Source organism: Varroa destructor, unplaced genomic scaffold, assembly GCF_002443255.2.
Source record: "Varroa destructor unplaced genomic scaffold, Vdes_3.0 BEIS01000002.1, whole genome shotgun sequence".
Taxonomy (NCBI): domain Eukaryota; kingdom Metazoa; phylum Arthropoda; class Arachnida; order Mesostigmata; family Varroidae; genus Varroa; species Varroa destructor.
Genome location: NW_019211455.1, coordinates 27,928,846 through 27,948,344, shown reverse-complemented (window position 1 = coordinate 27,948,344; position 19,499 = coordinate 27,928,846). Strand labels below are relative to the sequence as shown.

The following is a 19,499-nucleotide window of genomic DNA, read 5'->3' as shown; positions in this document are numbered from 1 at the left end:
GAAATTAATTTCATTCTCTGCGGAGAACAAAACGACGGTGCTTCTAGCGTATTTGCTTTCCACTTTTCTGTGAACCGACTTCAGAATGATCAAGTGGAATAACTGCGTCAGCATTGGCCAAGATACGCGCGCTGGCCAGATCTGGCCTGTGCCTGTCTATTGGTACTATTAAAGTCTCCCTTGTTTAGACCTTGGCACAATTTTGAATGGCCCTCGTCATCGGAAACGGTTATTGCAAGAAAAGAATTACAGAAAATCCGGACCAGTTTTTTTACGACTGCCAATAGGACAACTATAGCTAAACGTATAATGAGAAAATTAAACGATTCCATTGGTGGGATATTAGTGGGCTGAAATTTTCAATATTTGTCTATCTCCCAAAGATATTAGCGTACTGCTTAATCAAACATTGTTTTTTTTGCAAGCTTTACCTTAGCTCAAGGAAAGCACTCTGCTGACTGGACTCAAGTTGGCAACAAAATGATCTATTAATCTCTCACAGATTTTTGAATTTGCCAAACAGGTTCTTCCGCTACTCAATGGTCCATCAACAAATACAAATATATACATTCAGAAAGTATAAAAGGTAAAAGAGATCTTTCTCCTCATTAGATCAAAACGAACGCTCGATCCTTCATAACAGAATATTCGAATCGTATGCCAGTTACACGGCATAAACGCATATACGATCCATTAATTGAATTTGTCGGTCTGCCTACTGATAGGCGATGGAAATGGCCGCGACGCAGTTCATCTCGACGCGGCGACCACTCGCACCGTTTTGTCACGATCGATGTATCCCTCCGCCGCTATAGAACGCCGTAGCAGAACATTACCCCTGCCGTCGCGCATCAAATACAGCAGAAGGAATTCTGTTATGCTTCGAATCGTTACGCCGTCGCTATCGCTGCACCGTTAAGCGGCTGGCTCATCATTTAAATGATTTAAGCTTGTGTACTGTATTCTATGGGACACCTGAGCAACTACGAGTTAAATTACATTGAACGCACACATACTACATAGAAAACTTTCTTCGCGTCTGATTCGTTACGTGTGGACTGCTGGATCGTTACGCTGCTGCTGTGACTCGACGCTTGGGATTGTCCCAAAGAACAAACAAGACTTTTCGATGTTGTTTCTTGGTTCTCGCCTCTCTGTCTGGCCGCGTACGTTGGCGAACTAGCGCAGGAATTACCTTTTTTTTACAGATGCAACTCAATAGAATACTTGATATCGTGCCATGATTACATAGAGCTGGATTGGCTGACCGATCGACTTGCCAGCCAACAAAAAGGGCTCAACGATGCCCACCGGTTGGCCCCACTGCATTGATTAGGTAATCCATTTTATATATTTCCGTTTATTATGACTATATAATACATAAATAGTGACTTTTACTACTTCCAAATCATCGCAAGTAAAATGCGAATGAAATTTCTGGTTTTTCAATTAAGATCATATAGGTACGATATATACCGTAGCTGCGACAGCAATAACGACGGAAAACTCGTCCTAATGACTCGACGGGCTTCACTTGAACCTTATTAACCTCCACGAACCATGCTGATTGTCTGTTGAAGTAGAAAAATTCAAAAAGGCCCGAAGATGTATGCTTTTAATTAGCACATAACCCTTCAAATACGTGAATCTATAATAAATGCTTAAATATCTCCCCGTACGAAGCTGTCATTTTTCCGTTGGTACCATAGAAGCAGCGTAAAGCATGTGCAGCCTCCATCAAGCTGTCTGAACAATGTGTAGAATTGAATACGGTATCGAAAAAAAATCACTCGTTTATCAACAAGCGGTTTTATTAAATAATAAAGTTCCGCAAAGACCATATCTTGCATGCATACTGAGGTATTTATATCACGGAGAGCAAGAGCATACGAGAGTGCGTAGAACGCAGACAGAAGGAGCCATTGGGCTCCTCTAGCCGAAAAATGTTGGCGGAAAATGTCATGGTTAATCTCATCTGTCTGTCGAAGTATAGGACACCACCCAAATATAAGCAGAGGCAGCAATAGTCAATGGGGCAAGCTAATTGGCAGGCCATTGTATCTACTGGCAAAACCTGCAGTGGTTTTTAAGCGTTCTTTTTTAGCATTCTGCCGCGCTAGCCAAAGCAAGGATCGCAAACGTTCATCAGAGCTATACCTAACTTTGGCTAATGGAGTCGCATTTCGCCTGTGATTCGGTTAACCTTAGATACTGTTTAAATATCTTACAAAAGGTCATGCGCTCACTAAGTCAGCCAAGACACAGCAAACATGAGATCCTTTGGAAGATCACCGACGGAGCAGGAGGTGGAGCACAAACGAGGAAAAAATGCCAGGGGGCAAAGCAGATCCAGCGGCGAGCGTTTTGGAAGCTACCATTCTCTAACTGTTTGGGTCGCGAGATCCGGTCAGTGCAAATGCCCATGGTGAGTATGCCACCTTGCTTGCACCAAACTTAAAGTATCTTCCCAGTCGAGCGAGAAAGTCGATGTACACCAAAGTGAGAAAGGGGGATGGGAGGGAAAAATCAAATCCTGCAACCTCAGACCCTTAAGTCCAAATGGACAGTGTCCTTACTGCTTTAGAAATCGTATTTGAGTATGGAGTGCCTTAACTGCAATAAAGCGTACCTCTCATCCTGTGAGATTTTAGTGGAATCGTCTTATGCTGTTGACAGAGTCATTCGGTGTTATCGATACCGAAATCGTTTTTATTAAAGGGTACTAAGGAAGACTTAAAAGTTGATCTGCAACTTAGGACGCCTCGTTAAATAGAAAAAGCTATTTCCCGAGATGTTAGGAAACTATGGCACTTGACAAAGAAGCTAATTATCTCTAGAGCATAGTGTAGTCAGCGAGTTACGCTGCACTGTGCCATGAAGATGACGAACGAGTCGTCGGGACGCTCTAATGGTTATGGATACGAGGTGTCTGCCCGAATGTAAATCCGATGGGTTGCCCCCCCAGAATCATTGATGAGATGTATATTTTTTGCGAATTTTTTCAGATTTTAAGTGTGACGTTTTTTTGGAGGGTCTAAATGTTCTGATTTGGCAGAAATGACGATGCTTTAGTATAATATTAAGTTTGTCGTGTGCACGCGTCGCTGCGATATTTGCTCCCATTTTTTTCCGTTCGCTATTTGTAAATGCACTATTCGACCCAAAGTGTTAATACGATAGTGGCGTGACTATATCTGTATGTGTGTGTACATGTAGGAAGAACCTGTGCTGGTCGTTGTGATGAGGATGATGGCTTGAAATAACTTTAATTGTCGTCAACGGTCCCTTGCCGGATTCCCCGATGGCGCCATTGGGATTATCAACGAAGAGATGAGATGTCCGCATCCAATCGAATTTTGTCTGCCCTTGACATTTGTTGATTGCCGATGATCGAGACAGAGTTTTTCACTAAATAGATACGCATAGAGATCTATCCATAGAGATTCCGGCTAAATCTATCAGAAACACATTGGTGATCTGCAGATAGCTAGATAAATTGACATTCGCCAAATACGTGTAAACATTTCTACAAATGTAATAAAGATTCAGTAGTGCTAGAGATATGAAAAGGGGCAGTATAAGGGGGAACAGCGACGGCAGAACACAGCCGCTGACAGCGCCTGTGACAGTTAGCACTCATCGCTGCGTGTTATTCTGATTGATATCGGTCATTGATAGAAGAAGCCGACCGCCCAACCGACCGACCGACCCAGCCGCCCAAATATGTGCCCGTCTTCGTGTAGACGTGGGGTATAAACAACTAAAGAAAAGGCAATACGCGACGACGACGACTTCAAAATCCGTAGTATTGTAGGCAAAAATAGGCGGATTACTCAGCGAAAATTATTCAATACTGTTGTAGCATGGGCGCCATGAACGTCACAAGTTCTTAGTGAGTGTAGCAGGGCAGAAATGGACAAACAAGTAATAGCAATGCGTTTTTTTCGTCGTGGCAAAAACAGAATACTACCTAATTTCCTTACATAGGTTTGTGTAGCATTTCTTGTAAAGCTTAGACGATATGTGGTAGAGCTACGTCTTTGTTAAGTTGAAATCGAACATTGACGCAACGACGGTCTAGTTAACGTCCTCGTAAAAGGCTGTCATTCGAAAACCTCTATATATATATATATATATATGCCACAGAGACGAGCAGTATCCAAAAGAGATGCAAAAATTCAACAAAACGTAATGCTGTGCTGCTTTCGCTAGGCGTAATTCCGTGCTAGTCCTTCTTTGAAATATGTATCTTGCAATGAGTATTCGCCATAGGGTGGCTTGCGCCTTTAGGTTACAATGGGCACCACGTGTTTCTTTCGTATGTATAATATTATACATACGAAAAAAGCATCGCGCGACAGCAGGGTGGGGACGACGACACTGAAATGTTATATCGAATACCAGCGCACGAAATCGTCTCGTAACCCTAAACGACACAGGGCAGGCGCTACTGTAAAAAGCAGCCGGCGTAAGGAACGTAATCAATGCGAACAGCAAAAATAGCGCCGAAAATCAAGCGAGTAACGTGAAGTCATTTGAAAAATGCAGAATTCGCTACGGCCGCGTCGGCATCATCATCGGGGCGCGGCGTCAGCGAAAGAGGTGCCGAAAAAGTACTGCCGGTGACGTCATCCTTTGGCGATACACAACCGCTGCGTGTCGCGTGTGTCAGGAGTACTATATTGACGCCTCTGTGGGATCGTTCGTTATCGCATTTGTATATACACACACAACGGTGACAACCGGTTCAAGAGATCGCATTGGTGGAAACGACTGTCGTCTGCGAGGTGATACTATGTACGGCATCGATAGGCTGTTTACTGGTGCTGATGGCAAAAATTATCGTAAGAACAACGGTTACAGCGACTCCACTGCTGCGGTTGGTGCATCGTTGAAGTCTCTATTACTGATAACGGGGTGACGACTGACGGCTGGGCTTGTAGGAACAGCTGGAGCGGCTGGACCGCCTGTCATGGGGCTTATTTGCGGGGGAAAGTCCCGCAAATCAGGTTGAGACAGACAAATGATAAGCAATGAGCTTGAAGGAGAAATAGTTGATGGCGGAATGAAAAGCGCAAATATTTTGAGAATAATATACAAGAAAAGGGGGCGAATCAAAAGTAGAAAACAAAATTAGCCGCAAAGAAGAAAGCAGTTTTTATAGTACAGGTCGCCTGAGGGAAGCAATTGTGACGACGACGATGATCACGGTGGATCAGGGTGGACGACCAGAAACGAAACAAAAAAAAAAAGAGAGCAAAATGACGAAGTCGACAAAAATATAACGATAATGATAACGAATTAATAAGCGAACAGTAAGCAAATGTTTGCCACCAAGAAAGCGTAGCTTGTCTTAACTTGGCGGAAAAATGTCGCAGGCTTACAGTCTTTTACGCTATAGGTTGGCTGAACATGTTGAAAAGACATTGTTGGATGATAATCAAAGATGATTGCAGAAATAATAAAAATCAAACGAGGCTCAAATATGTTACTAAGAGCATTGGCGTGTGAATCTCCGCTAGAATAGAAATTTACAGATGTTCTATGGTGAATCCATTGACTCGGTCGGTAGTTTCTGATATTTTTCTAAAAAAGAAAGAGATCAAATGGAAAATCTAGATGATAATCTTCACCACCTAAATTGCAAGCTCTAGGTAACTTCTGCAGTTACATCGACTAAATTTGAGCCGGCTGCAATGGACACGGCTGCACCCTGTAAACCATACGTCGGTGACGATAAAAAGCCTCAGTTCTTCGTATTCATTACGCCGAGGTCGCTGTTAACAGCAGCTAGCCGAAAGGTGGAGACAGGCCAAATTTCTGAACGAAAACACAAAACGACAAGTAAGTACTTTACTTTTTGCTCACCGACTCAGCGGTGCCTTTCCCCGCTCCATTCCTTCAAAGTTCTATCAGTACCTTTGAAAATTCTTAGCAACGGCGTGTGATGGATATTGACTGCTGGTTTTATCTCAGTTGATTATTATCCGTCCCAGGCAATTTGTAAAGCTGGGCACCTTTTCGATACGACTTTGTCCGCTTGTCTTTATGCGTACATGACCGTATGTTCTTTTGAGAACAGCTGCTATGCACAATTACCTAGCTTGAAATTGCCTCAAACAGAGTGATAGTTTAGCGATCAACGCATTCAAGACGGCTAGTTTTGTCGAAATTAATACTGTTTCGCAGTAATGAAGCTCCGCAGCTGTAAATTTCGAGGAACTAAAGTGATAATAGTAGTAGTAGTAGTAGTAGTAGTAGTAGTAGAAACTAGGTTTTTAAATGGAATAGACGCGTTATTTTTTTGGGGGTAAACAAGTCGCGAATCGTTCCGATTAAAACTATTACGACGGCTCACTAAATTAATTTTCGGTCTGCGGTTAGCTAGAGAAGGCCTACTGTGTGTCGGACCGACCGAAAGAATGCGTGCCTACTCTACTCTCTATACCTGGCGGACTATCGGGCACAATCAGGTTCCTTGACCCAAATCCCTGACTCGAAGGACGGGGGTAGTTAGTTCAAAGGTTATGTCGTGCGTGTACCGCTCTCAGTCGCGTGCAGCCAGCAAAAGCTTCTGGTGGTCACGTCGTCTCACGGCGTCATGGGACTGCAGGGTCGCTTGCACAGCTTCAGCTATTTTTAGAATAGAGTTGTTGGTATGCCAATCATCGCATCCGTCTACTTTGCCCTGAAACGATGGCGTAAACGTCGAATTGTTATGATCGAATTTGCGATGGAGGGCCAGTGTGGGCCCTGTTTGAGGCCAAAATAACGGCGGCGCTATCTTTTGCTCTCCGATCCCCAGACCAAGCAGCCCCGATGGCGGGCCCTGGAACATAACTCACAATAAAAGCAAGGGCTGACAGTACGGATGTATCATAGCTACAAGATACAAAATCTTGATGTACCTTATCACGTTAACAGGAAGCTTCGTCTATCACCTATAGGAATTCGTCTCTGGTCCCCTCACTATGACAATGGACGCGACATATTTGCTGGACAATTGACTCGATTTAATAATAACATTATACTATTAGTCGCCTAATCACAGCTAATACCAGCTGCCCGGCTACCACCTGTGGCTCACGGAACTCGAGCCGACTCGGTGGGCGCGGAGACTAGGTCGCTGTCTGGCTGATTTTCTAATCGATTGGCGTGCTTCGACCCGTGTATATCCTATATAACCTATATCGATCCTGTATGACCGAAAATGGGACGCGTTAGTAAAAGCAACTAGCTTACTCTATTGGAAGGTGAGATTGTTCGACGCGGTAACGAGCACCTATCGAAGAACATCATAATCTTACGCCTTATATTATGGACTACAATTAAGTATTGTTAACAACAATCATCATAAGGACATGTGTCTCTGAAGTGGTGCAACCTAGCGCATAGGCTAACAATAGGTGTGGAGTTGTTTAAGGTACTACCGGGAGCAGTTCCTGCGATAGTACTTGTTAGCGCCATTTTCGCTGAGAGAGATGCTAGTAGCACAAAACATAATCATCAAACCCATTTTACCACGAACAGCATCGACAGCAAGAACATCGTAATGGATGGATAGTCACCATAACATACAACACACGCATCATCTGTAGCAGAGAAAATCTAGCAACAAATGGCGACTCGCTACATAGCTTCGTTACGCATGTTGGATCATTTATATATAATGTCAGTATTTGTAGGACAGAGCTGCTGAACGCCCGTCACCGGAGGACGCTCAAGGGATAGATAGGAACCCCGTAGGATGAGGTGATGGGAAATCGCGCCAATTTGTTGCGTTGTTCTTCTCTAGCGCCACACAGGTACAAAAACAGCTAATGTGTCCCAGTTGTGTGGTTTAGGCTTCGCGTACGCCTGATACGCTTCCATAAAAACGATCTGACGTCCTCCTCAATATGATATTCCTCCTTAATATGTGATATTTTTACAGCTGACAATGTATTATTGCCCGCAACGTGCAGCGCCATTTTCTCGACTTCTGTTGCTAAAAAGAGAAGTGGACACTGGCTGAGTTACTTTGATCGCCCTACCATAGTAGCAGCGAATTAACTTCACTAGAACACCGTGTTTTACCATAATAATAATAATAATAACAACAACAACTGCAATGTCAGAGCGAAACAGCATGAAGATGTCGCTGGCCAGAAGTCATTTAGTCCTCACGGGTGCTCTGTCTTGACTCGTGAAAAAGAACAAACGAGCGCCTTGGACGAACGGAGCAGTGCTCGTTGGTATGGTCTCAGAAAATTCCCAGTTTCCAGCTGAGTTTAGTGCCAAGCCGTTCAGCAGCGACAGTGACAGCACGATCAGTCCGACGTCGTGGCAGACCTATAGCGCGTGATGGGTGCTAGGGTATCTTCGGTTTTACATGTACACAAATTAACGATTGTCTCGACAAGCCAAAGACGTTTCGCCAGTCTATTTGGCGTACCATATTTCGTAACGTATTTATACGCATATATCGTAAGGGAAAGGAAGGCAGTCGTCGTAGTTGATTGCTTGCACAGAGAAACGAATGAACAGAAAATGCACCGAAACCGTTAGGTTGTTTTTTGCCAAGGGCGCGCCTTTGCCTCGCGTACCCAGATGCGTTATTAATTGCACTTCAATTAATAGTAATTGCATTATTAACTATTTCTATTTTTCAGTAATGTAGGCTCTATGATGGATTTCGACGAGCAGCTGTTGTGCATCGTCTCACGGGTGGTGTGTTCCCTTCTATTTTTGGGCGGCTAGTTTTTCATTGATTGTTGGCGACGGACTGCCCATAGCATGAGAACCGGTCATAAGGGCATGGGAATATGCATTGGCGATAGGCGAGTGTGCACAGCAAATAAGTGTCAAACGTTATTTCAACACATTGTCTAAACATCGCATGACGGAAAAGCGCCTTCGAAGCGCCAAAGTGTACTATTGTGAATCTACTTATGATTCTAATGCCGCTGATGGGTAGCGTCGGCGGTATGTCCTCTCGATTCGTGTCTGACCGAAGGTAGCTCTCAGTACAGCGACTACGTGTTTGTCGGCTCTTCGATTTGAGGTAAACGGTCACTGGGTCATCGTTCTTGAAGCAAACGACTTGAACCTTGTCGAAAGGAGAGTGAATTCGCAGGTCGCTCCTTCCCGTAGGTCTATGACAGAGTTGTTTGATATTATCGTTTTTAATATTGCTATGGCCTCTAGCATTCTCATTCGCTAGCATTACAAAAAAGTCTGGCATAATGTATCACAACTTTGACCAGCAGATTAATTACTGGCTTGCTCAGCCATAGTGAAGTCTCTCTGTCAGCAGTATTACTTCCAATAGATTTCTCTATCGTCAGTAGAAGATTAATCGTTAGTATTGCGGTTCGTCGAGCGATACGGGGGTCACCGAGCGTCAACTCGGCTTCGAAAATAGATTTCGTGCTATATTGTTGCAAACATCCTAATAATCACCAAAGACTAAAGTAACTAACGTTTCATCTCATGTAAATCATACCTGTTTAATTGAATAAACGGCCTTTCTGGCAATCAAACTTCTAATAATGAGCCTGCCGTTTCGCTCTTGCTTCGAACGGCTAACGGCACGCTGGTCCGAGAAAAGGACTAGCCTAAATCTCGATTATTATGTTTCATAACTTTGTCTGCCTAATAGCGGGAAGATTAAACGAGTACGTATGCATAAAACTAGAGTGCAGCGAAAGTTATTGGTTCGCGGAATTTCTATGTTAACTGGACTTACCCAGGAAGCTCTGAGCGTACTACGATTTCATCTCGATTGCTCTCGTAGGATTAATTATTAGTTATTAGGATAATTTTGCTAAGGAATACTCAGCGTTCGATAGAATGATCAGATCTAATCACTGGGTTCTTACCGGATTCCTATAAGCCCAATAACTAGCAGACAGCCCCATTGTCGAATATGTTCAACCGAATTAAGATGGTAAGTATCTTTTGCAATTTGGTGGGAAGCATAGGAACCACGCTTGTTCCCACTAGTCTACTGTAGGGGAGTGCGGCAGAACGAAGAAACGAGCCAATCCTGAACAACCCCTCCCAGTTACCTGTTAGCAAAGGAAAAATCTGTTCCACAACCTGAGTTGAAGCCCATCAGAGGCGACGAAATCATGATCTAACTAAGCATACATATATTCTTACGTGTGTGTACAGACTTGCATCATATTCTTGAAAAAGTTGACGCCACCCAAATTGATCTTTGTGTTATACACAGTATTCTAATTGACAAAGAATTACTAGATGAGACACTGCTTAAAGATGGCTGATCTTATTCCTAACAGATGCAACTTTAGCGACCGCTTGAGTCATTAAACATAAAGCGCAACAGAGACTACTAGATCCGCTTAATCGTCAGATTCGATCGAGGTGCGAGGAGCGCTGCGGCCCTTATATTTGTCACCATAGCGCGCATACCGACTCCTTCGTAGTCCTTAATCCGACTGCAACGCTCCATATTGTTCATGTGCGGGGCGCCTTTGCTCTGATTGGCAGGCAAGATAAATCAAGCGACAATATATAGATGCTGCTGGTGCAAAAAGGGTGCTAAAAATGTCCTTTCCACCGCTGCAGTCAATACAATCATCTGCTGATAATGTTAGTAGCAATCCTTGGTGGACGCCGCGAAGACCTGTACACGAACGGACGTGAAGATGAATACGAATGATGGCAACATGTGCTATGCTGTGACATGCAGTTCGGGGATTTTTTCTTTTCGTTAGAACTAGAAGTTCATCATAGTGTATCTCCCGCTGTGTGATAATGTAGTGTGCTTTAGGGCTCGTCTATGGTGACATCCGGAAATACCCGACCCGCAGGATGGCATGACGTGAGTCATCGGGGAGATTCGCGTACAGCGTTCTGGAGGGCAAATTTAGACAGGGAGAAGCCACAGATTTCGTGTAAAAGTACAAATTTGTTTTTTTAGCTATCTTGTTTATTCATGTTGATACGTTTATGATAATAAAACGAAATTCTTGTTGATGCTCAGTCCCAGCGACCCGAACTGAATTTGCCGTTTTATGATGTTTTTTGCGCAAGCATCGAGCTCGTGGGCCCCAATGCCCCTGAGTTAAGAACAGCGCTCGTTGATCCTGTTTGATACTCCTGTGTTTTTCTTTATTATTGTTACTTTCTTTCTAAGATCATTTGCAGCCAAACGCTTCATTCAGCGTATTGCAGGCTGAGGAAGTGGCTACCCAAAAATGTTAGAGAAGCTGAAGTACCCACCGATTAGAATAGTGCAAATAGTTCTAAATAGGTTATCGTTATTTCTATCTTTTTTAACTACTGATTTTCAGGGCTATCAGGCGTCAATGCAGAAGAAAATGGGTTTACGCACAATGTGCAGCTCCGTGTGCCGGAAGCTGCCCGCCTCGGGTTCGTATCGGCTAAGTTAAGACTCCGTAAGATTCCTGCACAATGTGCCGTGAGGGTTTACAAGATTGAGGACGGGCTAAGATCGCTCGTTGCTGATCTCCAAATGATGACTGGTAAGTACAGTTTGACATTGTGTTAAACATACGGATAGTATTAACGAGTAATAGTAAATAACAAGTCGTCGTATTTAATGTATCGCTACGAAGACATTAGATTATAACAAGCTGTACGGCCTGATACCAGCAAGCCTTTTGCTTCCATAGAAGGCTTCAATACGTGCAAGTTTTGGCTATCGGTCATCGAAATCAACTAATGTGTTTCCCCTTGTGTATCTTTTGCCTGCACTCCTTAGCAGGTTCGTCATTGCGAAACCGCGGGGCCCAAGCTCGCCGTGTTGTGGATCTCACATCATCGGTGAAGAGCTGGTTGCGGATAAACAATGTGATTCAACTACAGCTGTGGGGTAGTCGACGGGGCTGTCTTCGTCAGTTGCCAACGTTCGATGTCATGGCGACTGATCTGTCGTCTCGAGGTCGTTCAAAGCGATCAGCGGACAGCATAGGCAATCCAACAGGTCCATATCAGGACAAGCTTGGATCATCAAAGCGGATGTGCAAGGGCGACAAGGATAAAGTCTGCTGTCTGCGTCTTTTGAACGTCACTATTGCCGACCTTGGTTGGGAAGACTGGATCGTTGAGCCGAAACACTTTCAAGCCTACTTTTGTCGAGGCCAGTGTTTTTTCAGACATGGTCGTTTCGCGAGCTCGCACGCTGCGCTGCAAAGTAAAATGAGCCGACTTCTCGGCCCGAAAACAGTACCGCGGCCATGCTGCGCGCCTAAGAAGTTCAAGCCACTGCCGGTTATGTATCGTGACCGACAGGGAAATACGCATTTTGGCAGAATACCCAAAATGATTGTGAAGGAGTGTGCTTGTCATTAGATGCAATACGGTGACAATAAAAGAGAGACAGAAAATACAAAGCCGGTCAACTGGAAGCTAGTATCCGATCTAGATTCGTGAATAAACAACGTGGCAGAGGAAAGGCTGAGGGCTATATCTCACCCTTTGCTGCTTCTGCCCCTCGGAATTGTGTCTATCTCAGACCCACGTTGGATAAGGGTCAATGCTTAGCTGTCGAATAATCGTAAAAAATAGTCCGTTAAACGTGAGCTCGATACTGGTATAACGTAGTCCGTCACACACTGCCAACGAACAAAAATCGTGTTACCGACTTCGATAAAACAAATAATACCAGGCACCGTAGGAGAACTTTCTCCTGTCCGCACGCTAACGATTTTGCTCAATAAGCGTGAAAACTGTCGCCAAGGCTTCTGCAATTATATGTATTACCCTCAAATATATATAGACGCAAATATACACCCATATAAATAGTTCAAAGCGTTAAGGAAAATGTCCGAAACATGGTGAACAGCGACTAACAGGTATTCAACGCTCTTTGTGTATTGGACATACGGCACGCTCAAAGACTGGATTAATCAAACCTCTGAAAAAATTACATAATAGCATACGGCAAGCGATAAAGATATTCTCCCGGTGGCGTCTGGAAGGACAGGTCCTGTTACTATTATTCCCATCGTTACTAGCCAGTACTGTATAGAATATATATTCTATAAGTGTAATCTATAGAAAACCAAACTTAGGCTAAATTAAATGAACTTAATTATTATCTGTTAATATAATTATAGCTATTGTCGTTACTCGTACGTTCATTATTACTGCGGTACCCACTACTCTGATGTTATTATTATGGACTATTATAGATTATTACCACTATATCTAGTGCTACCATAGGCAATTGTAGTCTATCGAAGAGAATATTGTTAAATCCCTCAATTGTGTGATAGTACTATTAATGAGAGTATATCTTACGTATACACACTAAAGCTAAACATTGACACGTTTGAAATTTTCCGCTTTTTCGCGTATTTTCATACGAACATCTTGTAAACTCGTTTTCCCCTCCATATTCTCTACTCAGCCTGTCTGCTTGTTCTCAGTAAGGCTTAATATGTCCATATTTATGTAATAGTAAATGTTTATTTCAGGCTGGACAGTCGATCTGTAGTTGTCGCTTTGTGAGAAGAATGAATACAAACTCTATTTATAATCATCGTGTGTAGGCTTCCCCATTGCACCTGCGGGGCCGTAATACGTAATTGTTCCCCCGTTTGTATTATATATCCTTCTGCCGCCGCCGCCGCCGCCGCCGCCACCGCCACCGCCACCGCCGCCGCCGCCGCCCACACTCAACCATCGTAAATTGCTCCCAATGCAGGAACGCTAAAAAATTGCCTAGTAATCGAACAGACACGATAATTATAATGGTAACCTGATCATAATATTATTATGTTCAATATATAGGCGACTTTGTCTTTCCAAAGTCAGGAAAGAGTTTCGTAGGCTCTAAGAGCCTATAACAATTACGACGATGAATCGAGTAAACGACGTCTGCTGTCGCTTACTTTGGACAACCACTAACTACCAATACTAATTTTTATGTAAGATTTCGAGTCAACGCTATTGTCTTTTGTGGCAATCGTTGTTTGATGCTTATGCATAGATTTGTCCACTGATGATAATAATCCTCTATGTCTCCTCTGGCCTCTTACCGCGACACGCAGCTGATGGCGATCAGAAGGTCCGAGGTTAGTTCAGGGACATCGAGCTAATAAAAGATGCATTTTTGAAGGAACATTGTTCTAGGATGGTGATTGCACTTAGGCTTGGAGAAACAGATCCGTATGTGAAACTTCTACTAAAAATTCGATGAAAACTAAATGTAGCCTTCGAGGTGTATGCATTTTATCGCTCTTATGCGTGATGTGTCGAAAACTGTTATTTCTCTAGGCTGGTTTCGCTAGATTTTCCAACGTAACCTCGTTTTCCTGTCCTTCTCCATGCCTTCGGAGTGCTCTAGCACCATTACGCTTGTACACACCCTAATCCCTTGGTACAGAAACGCAGCCTTAAAAGTCAGGCCTAGCGGGAAAATTGTAAGCACAGCCTCCCGACCGTCATGTGGGTGCATATCTGCATCATTAAAATTACCATTTGTGTTTAGCGCTGTTGCACGAGAGCTTGAGTAGGCGAGAGCTTGAGACGGCGGAAGGCTACGAAAGGGAAGGAAGCACATCTCATCATCGGTCACTGTGTCATGGTTTTTTGGTAGAAACAGTTCGTACCATAAAGGAAACTCGAAAGACGTAGATGACATTATTAAAAAGAAAACCTAATAATAACAATAAGAACATTGTACGAGATCGTAGCCTTCGGTTAATGTTCCTCGTTTCTCACTGTGATACGCCAACTGGAATGACTGCATCTATATATATATATATATATATATATAAGAGGGAGAGCAAACAGATAAGATACTGCTAACAATAGTATGAAAATATGGGCAGACAATATTGCGAGTGTACACGTAGTAAATAGGATATATACATATACATATGTGTATATATATCATGGAGCAATTAGTGAGTGAGCAGGTGCGTTGTCAGGCCAGCAGCCAACGGGTGCCAAGTAGTGAGCACTACGAAAAAGCTGTATAGGATAAAGGGTTCGAAATAAAAAATATGATATGAATATTTACGATAAATAATCTGTACGTAGCTAAATAGATATATGTAGCAGAAAATAAATTATATATATAAATATATATATCCTATAGAAATACATTATGTAGCTGTAATCCTAGGTTAAAATCAGAAGGAAAGGGAGGAGAGGTTCAAAGTTAAATTAACCTTTCCTATTAGATGTCCTGCCCGTTAAATTATGTACATATCGTATTCTGTTCTCAGAGCCAATTAGCATTACATGGGCTCCCTACCTCATGACAAGCCAAATGACCAATATTTCACACAACAACAATATAATCATGCACGCCCCACAATCTATCTCGGCACAAGTTGGAACTCGTTCACACATGATTGATGATGGCACGTAAAAAAAACGCCAGCAGAAGCAGAAGCAGCATCTAGGCACGTTAAAGTAGAATGGATGCTCTCAGCATCAACGAAAGGTACTGCTGATAAGATATCTATCTTGTATAGTAATGTCTTTGCAAAAACGGATCATCAACCCAACAAAGACGATGGCCAGCTAACAAATGATAAGCAAACATTAATAACTCCGCCGTGCTTACTGCTACCGAAAACAGTTTAGCTGAAAAATATTGTATAGCAATGCGCAAAAAAAACAATGTTGTTGACACGTTTATCGTTATTATTATTTTGCTTTTTTTTCATGTTTTGTCAAATTGAAATGGAACAAGGTAAATATTGTTCAAATCTCCTTTTTTTTTTAACCAACATATCATGGACCAAACACACAGCTATAGACAGACAAAATCATACATACAGGCGCACATAAAAGGACGGGCAAAAAACTGAAGTATAACATATCGGTTAGGCTAAAAATATATAACACACACAATATATATATTTGTCCATGTACATAATGTATTCATAGACATCTAGATGTGAAATTACTATTTTTTTTTTAATTTATACACAAATTTTAACGTGAACATTTTTTTACTTGCTGTTCTGCTATGCCCGCTATACTTGCTAGAATTTGTGCGCGGATTTGATTGAGAACGGTCGTTCGAAGTGTTGCAGCCAACACCGGAAGAAACGACCTGATAGCTTTCTATCTACGAAATGAAGACAATAAGAGCATAACGCGATAAAAACGACGCTCATTATGATACTTTGCAAACACATGGAAGATCGCTTTAGATCATACGGCAGAAGAATGGGTTCGAAGTGGTGTAGCACGTATAGTTGTAGCAGGCAGTGACACGAAGCGAGAACGAGTGTTAACCTAGAATATAGAAAACTCCGCTTGTCAGCCCACGAAAAATAGCACTCGATAGATATATATATACAATGTGTACCAAAAATGTATACATTATTTTATATATATATATATATATATATATATTACTATAGTTTTTATTTACAATAATTTATATTTAAATTGCAAAAAAATCATAAAATGTAGAACTATTTCATCAAGAAATGCTCTTACATTACCAAATAATTAATTTATTAATAGATGAAATGCTTCAATTGAAATATAGTGTATACATTTTTTGGGACACTTTGTATATACATATATAAATGAAATACATAACAAAAGATTAAAATGCGACGTTACTGTGAGCCCCTTTAGGTTAGGCGCTGTAAATGATTTGAGAGCGCCGTTGGAATCTCACTTATTCATGTATTATAATAAAAATATTAAGAAAATGACTATTAATATGATTGAGTCTAACAGTAAAATGACGATGCGATATTTTTGTCAAAATAAAAACAACCTCCAGAAATTCCTGATATGATGTGTGTTCTGTTTTCGATATGACTGATACTCTGATACCCTTTAACATTATCGGACGGATGAGGCAAATCAATATAATAGTAACAATCACACCTTTTTCCTGTATAGACAGTGGGCTGTAATGTAGTAGAGTGCTGACAAAAACTCGGCTGACGACGCGGCCATGGCAGAGTAAGTAATACGGTAAACTTCAAAATGCGACACAATACCCGGCATCTGAGTAGAGGCAGTTTGGTTTCCACTAGGTGCTTAGCAATCTCCAAGGTTCCCAGCGTAGTATTTCTTAGTTTTACAAGTTTTTCGAGCCCGTTTTGCGTTCGATCGTTGTTTATTCAATGAAGGCTGACAAGTCTGAACAGATATAGAGTAGGCTGAGCTCAGCAATAGGGACGAATTTGGTATATTTTATATATAGTATATACTCAGTAGAAATAACTAACGCATATTATTTACCTGTTTGAATCTCACATAAAGTTCATAGATCTGTTCTCGAACTAGTTATAGCCCATACGTAGCCAGTATAGAACACGCGAATGGTTCTTGCCACACCGAACGCATTTCACCCCAGCGATTGTTGGGGGCCAAGCGGTTGATTCTTGATTATATACCATTGCTCGTACATGGCGTGTTATCCCATGAGTTTTGACTATGCCTGTAAACGTTCTTCACAGGACCTCAAGGACCTACTGAAATGTTCACCTTTCTCGCCTGCAAATGATGAAATATGCCCAACACTCGATAACAAATGTTAGGGCTCTAGTTAATGAAAATGTTAATACTATGCTCTGATACTTCAGATACGGTTGTTTTAAATACTAAAATAAAAAGTATTTAGTGATATTGACCTCTGAGGCCTCATCGAATCGCGAGCTTCCTTCATTGACCTGTTCTGCCTTCAAAAAATTATTATCAAGTTCGAATTTCCACAATGCCCATCTTATCTATGAAGGTGACAAGATCATCTATGAGAATGCTCAGCTCTGACGCTCAGACGACCAATCCAACATGGGGTACAACGCAAACAATAATGTACACTGGGTCACGGACAATTCCCTGTTTTTTATATTCATTTAGCGCTACTACATAACTTCAATGTTGTGGCGTGGTTGTTTTACGTTTCACCTATAGGCAAGAGCCTACAATTTTCCTAACAGCCATTTATGATTAACTAGCATCTAATTGGCATCACTGAACGATCAACATGCTCGTGTGTTCAGTTTTCAACCCTGATTCGGCGGCTTCGCGGTGGCAGTTTTGGCATCTACCGGAACTCGACGCAAAAATAAGTTGCGAGTTCAATTCCTGTGCTACAGTTGAATTAAAATGTCCACACTTCGGCCGTTTTCCTTATGGTAGAAATTCCGAATGTCAGATTTTTGCTCGACAGAAGCGTCACCTATTGGTCACTAGCGGCACGAAACGATCGTTTATGGGCTGTTTTCAACAAAATATGATGCAGAATATACTGCAATCAAGAAAAAAACTACTAGTAGTGAAGATTAGCATGTAAAGTCACAAAGCAGACCTGCTAGTTCACGTTGGGGTAGTAGATTTAATAGAAAACCAGAACCAAACCAAGACGTTTCATGTATAGCAAATTAAGCGTTAGCAATCTTCCTTGGCATCAGCCGTTCACGTGTGTTGAGAAATCATGTGGTGGCTTCTGAAAGCATTTAGCGATGCATACTCGATTATATATTATCTCAGGAACTAGGTTATGGATCGTGCCTACGATTTCCAAGATTGGAATACGTCACTCTAAATGGGTGTCATAATTCTTATCAGAAAGTATATATTTCATGCTTGTTTCTTTCTCAAATGTTCGGCAGTATGACCATTGTACCCGTTTGCCAACGAGCGTGCTTTTTATAAGTCTATTAAGTCAACAGAGTCGTTTACCTATGTCGCTATCTATTACAAAATGGGAAATCTCACCATCTACCTAATGATCACATGCGACTTCCAACCGCGTGGCCTCCGTGGCGCAATCGGCTAGCGCGTTCGGCTGTTAACCGAAAGGTTGGTGGTTCGAGCCCACCCGGGGGCGAAATGTTTTTGGTCAAAAATTAGTTTCCAACTCATGGCGTACTTTTGGGCAACTATGATCCATTTCACTTTATTTGTTAAGCATTGAAAAATAGACATGAAAAGCTCAATTAGAAAAATCTGTTACACCCTGCTAGGTGTAACTAAGAGGTGTCCGTCCTAGAAAAATATTGTCGGTCTATCGAAACCTGCGATATATATATATATATACAGCTTATCGTCGTACAGAGGGGGAAAGAGCCTCAAGTGGATTTTACTTATTCTCGCTATAGTTCTGCGTGTTTACCGATCCCTAGATCTAAATACGCACAATAAGCACAAAGCAAAATCAGAAAACATAATGGTTTCCAAACAAATCCAATGATGACGCGAAGTTTCCAAACGACCAACAGCAGCTAGATAGCTCTAACTCTTACTTCATCAAATAGGAGTTGTTATCGGTGCAGCTGAGAACAGTGATCAAATACGTGTGCTGCTTATGCTGACTATGACGTATGCTGAATAACAGGTTGTCCAAAGATAAATGCCCTATCGGCTCCCAGCTCAAAAACTGGAAGTCTGGCCCTATTCTAAACTAATCGTGACGAAGCTAGCTACCCCATGAGTAGAATGAATATGTCATCAACGGGGACTGCTGTCCGATCGAAAGTTTTCACTAGTAATAGGCTTCCGCCTTCGTGGGGCGCAAGTGAGGTCGAAGCATTTAA

The 19,499-nt window shown here is 42.1% G+C and overlaps 1 protein-coding gene, 3 long non-coding RNA genes and 1 other non-coding gene across 6 annotated transcripts in view; 4 read left to right on the top strand and 1 right to left on the bottom strand.

Annotated features, from left to right (window-relative positions):
* The window catches only part of LOC147757621 (uncharacterized), a 41,686-nt gene extending 24,944 nt beyond the window's left edge, over positions 1-16,742 (top strand). The window contains exon 2 of the long non-coding RNA XR_015321185.1: positions 13,449-16,742. This is a non-coding gene — a long non-coding RNA (uncharacterized LOC147757621). The remainder of the gene's footprint in view (positions 1-13,448) is intronic.
* The window catches only part of LOC111245422 (uncharacterized), a 41,304-nt gene extending 24,562 nt beyond the window's left edge, over positions 1-16,742 (top strand). The window contains exons 2-3 of one of the 2 annotated variants that reach the window (XM_022793777.2): positions 11,301-11,492; positions 11,735-16,742. In XM_022793777.2, coding sequence (XP_022649512.1) covers positions 11,301-11,492; positions 11,735-12,321 — 779 coding nt within the window. In that variant the 3' untranslated portion in view covers positions 12,322-16,742. Of the gene's footprint in view, positions 1-11,300; positions 11,493-11,731 lie in introns of both variants that reach the window. The other variant, XM_022793776.2, reaches the window with a different exon arrangement.
* Positions 926-4,182, top strand: LOC147757622 (uncharacterized). The gene is made up of 3 exons (XR_015321165.1): positions 926-1,336; positions 2,234-2,425; positions 3,217-4,182. It is a non-coding gene; the product is annotated as an uncharacterized LOC147757622 (long non-coding RNA).
* On the bottom strand, positions 16,125-18,473 carry LOC147757620 (uncharacterized). The gene is made up of 3 exons (XR_015321183.1): positions 17,200-18,473; positions 16,840-17,097; positions 16,125-16,230 (listed from the first exon to the last, which is right to left on the bottom strand). It is a non-coding gene; the product is annotated as an uncharacterized LOC147757620 (long non-coding RNA).
* Positions 18,474-18,719: 246 nt separating this feature from the next.
* Positions 18,720-18,793, top strand: TRNAN-GUU (transfer RNA asparagine (anticodon GUU)). The gene has a single exon. It is a non-coding gene; the product is annotated as a tRNA-Asn (tRNA).
* The last annotated feature ends 706 nt before the right edge of the window (positions 18,794-19,499 follow it).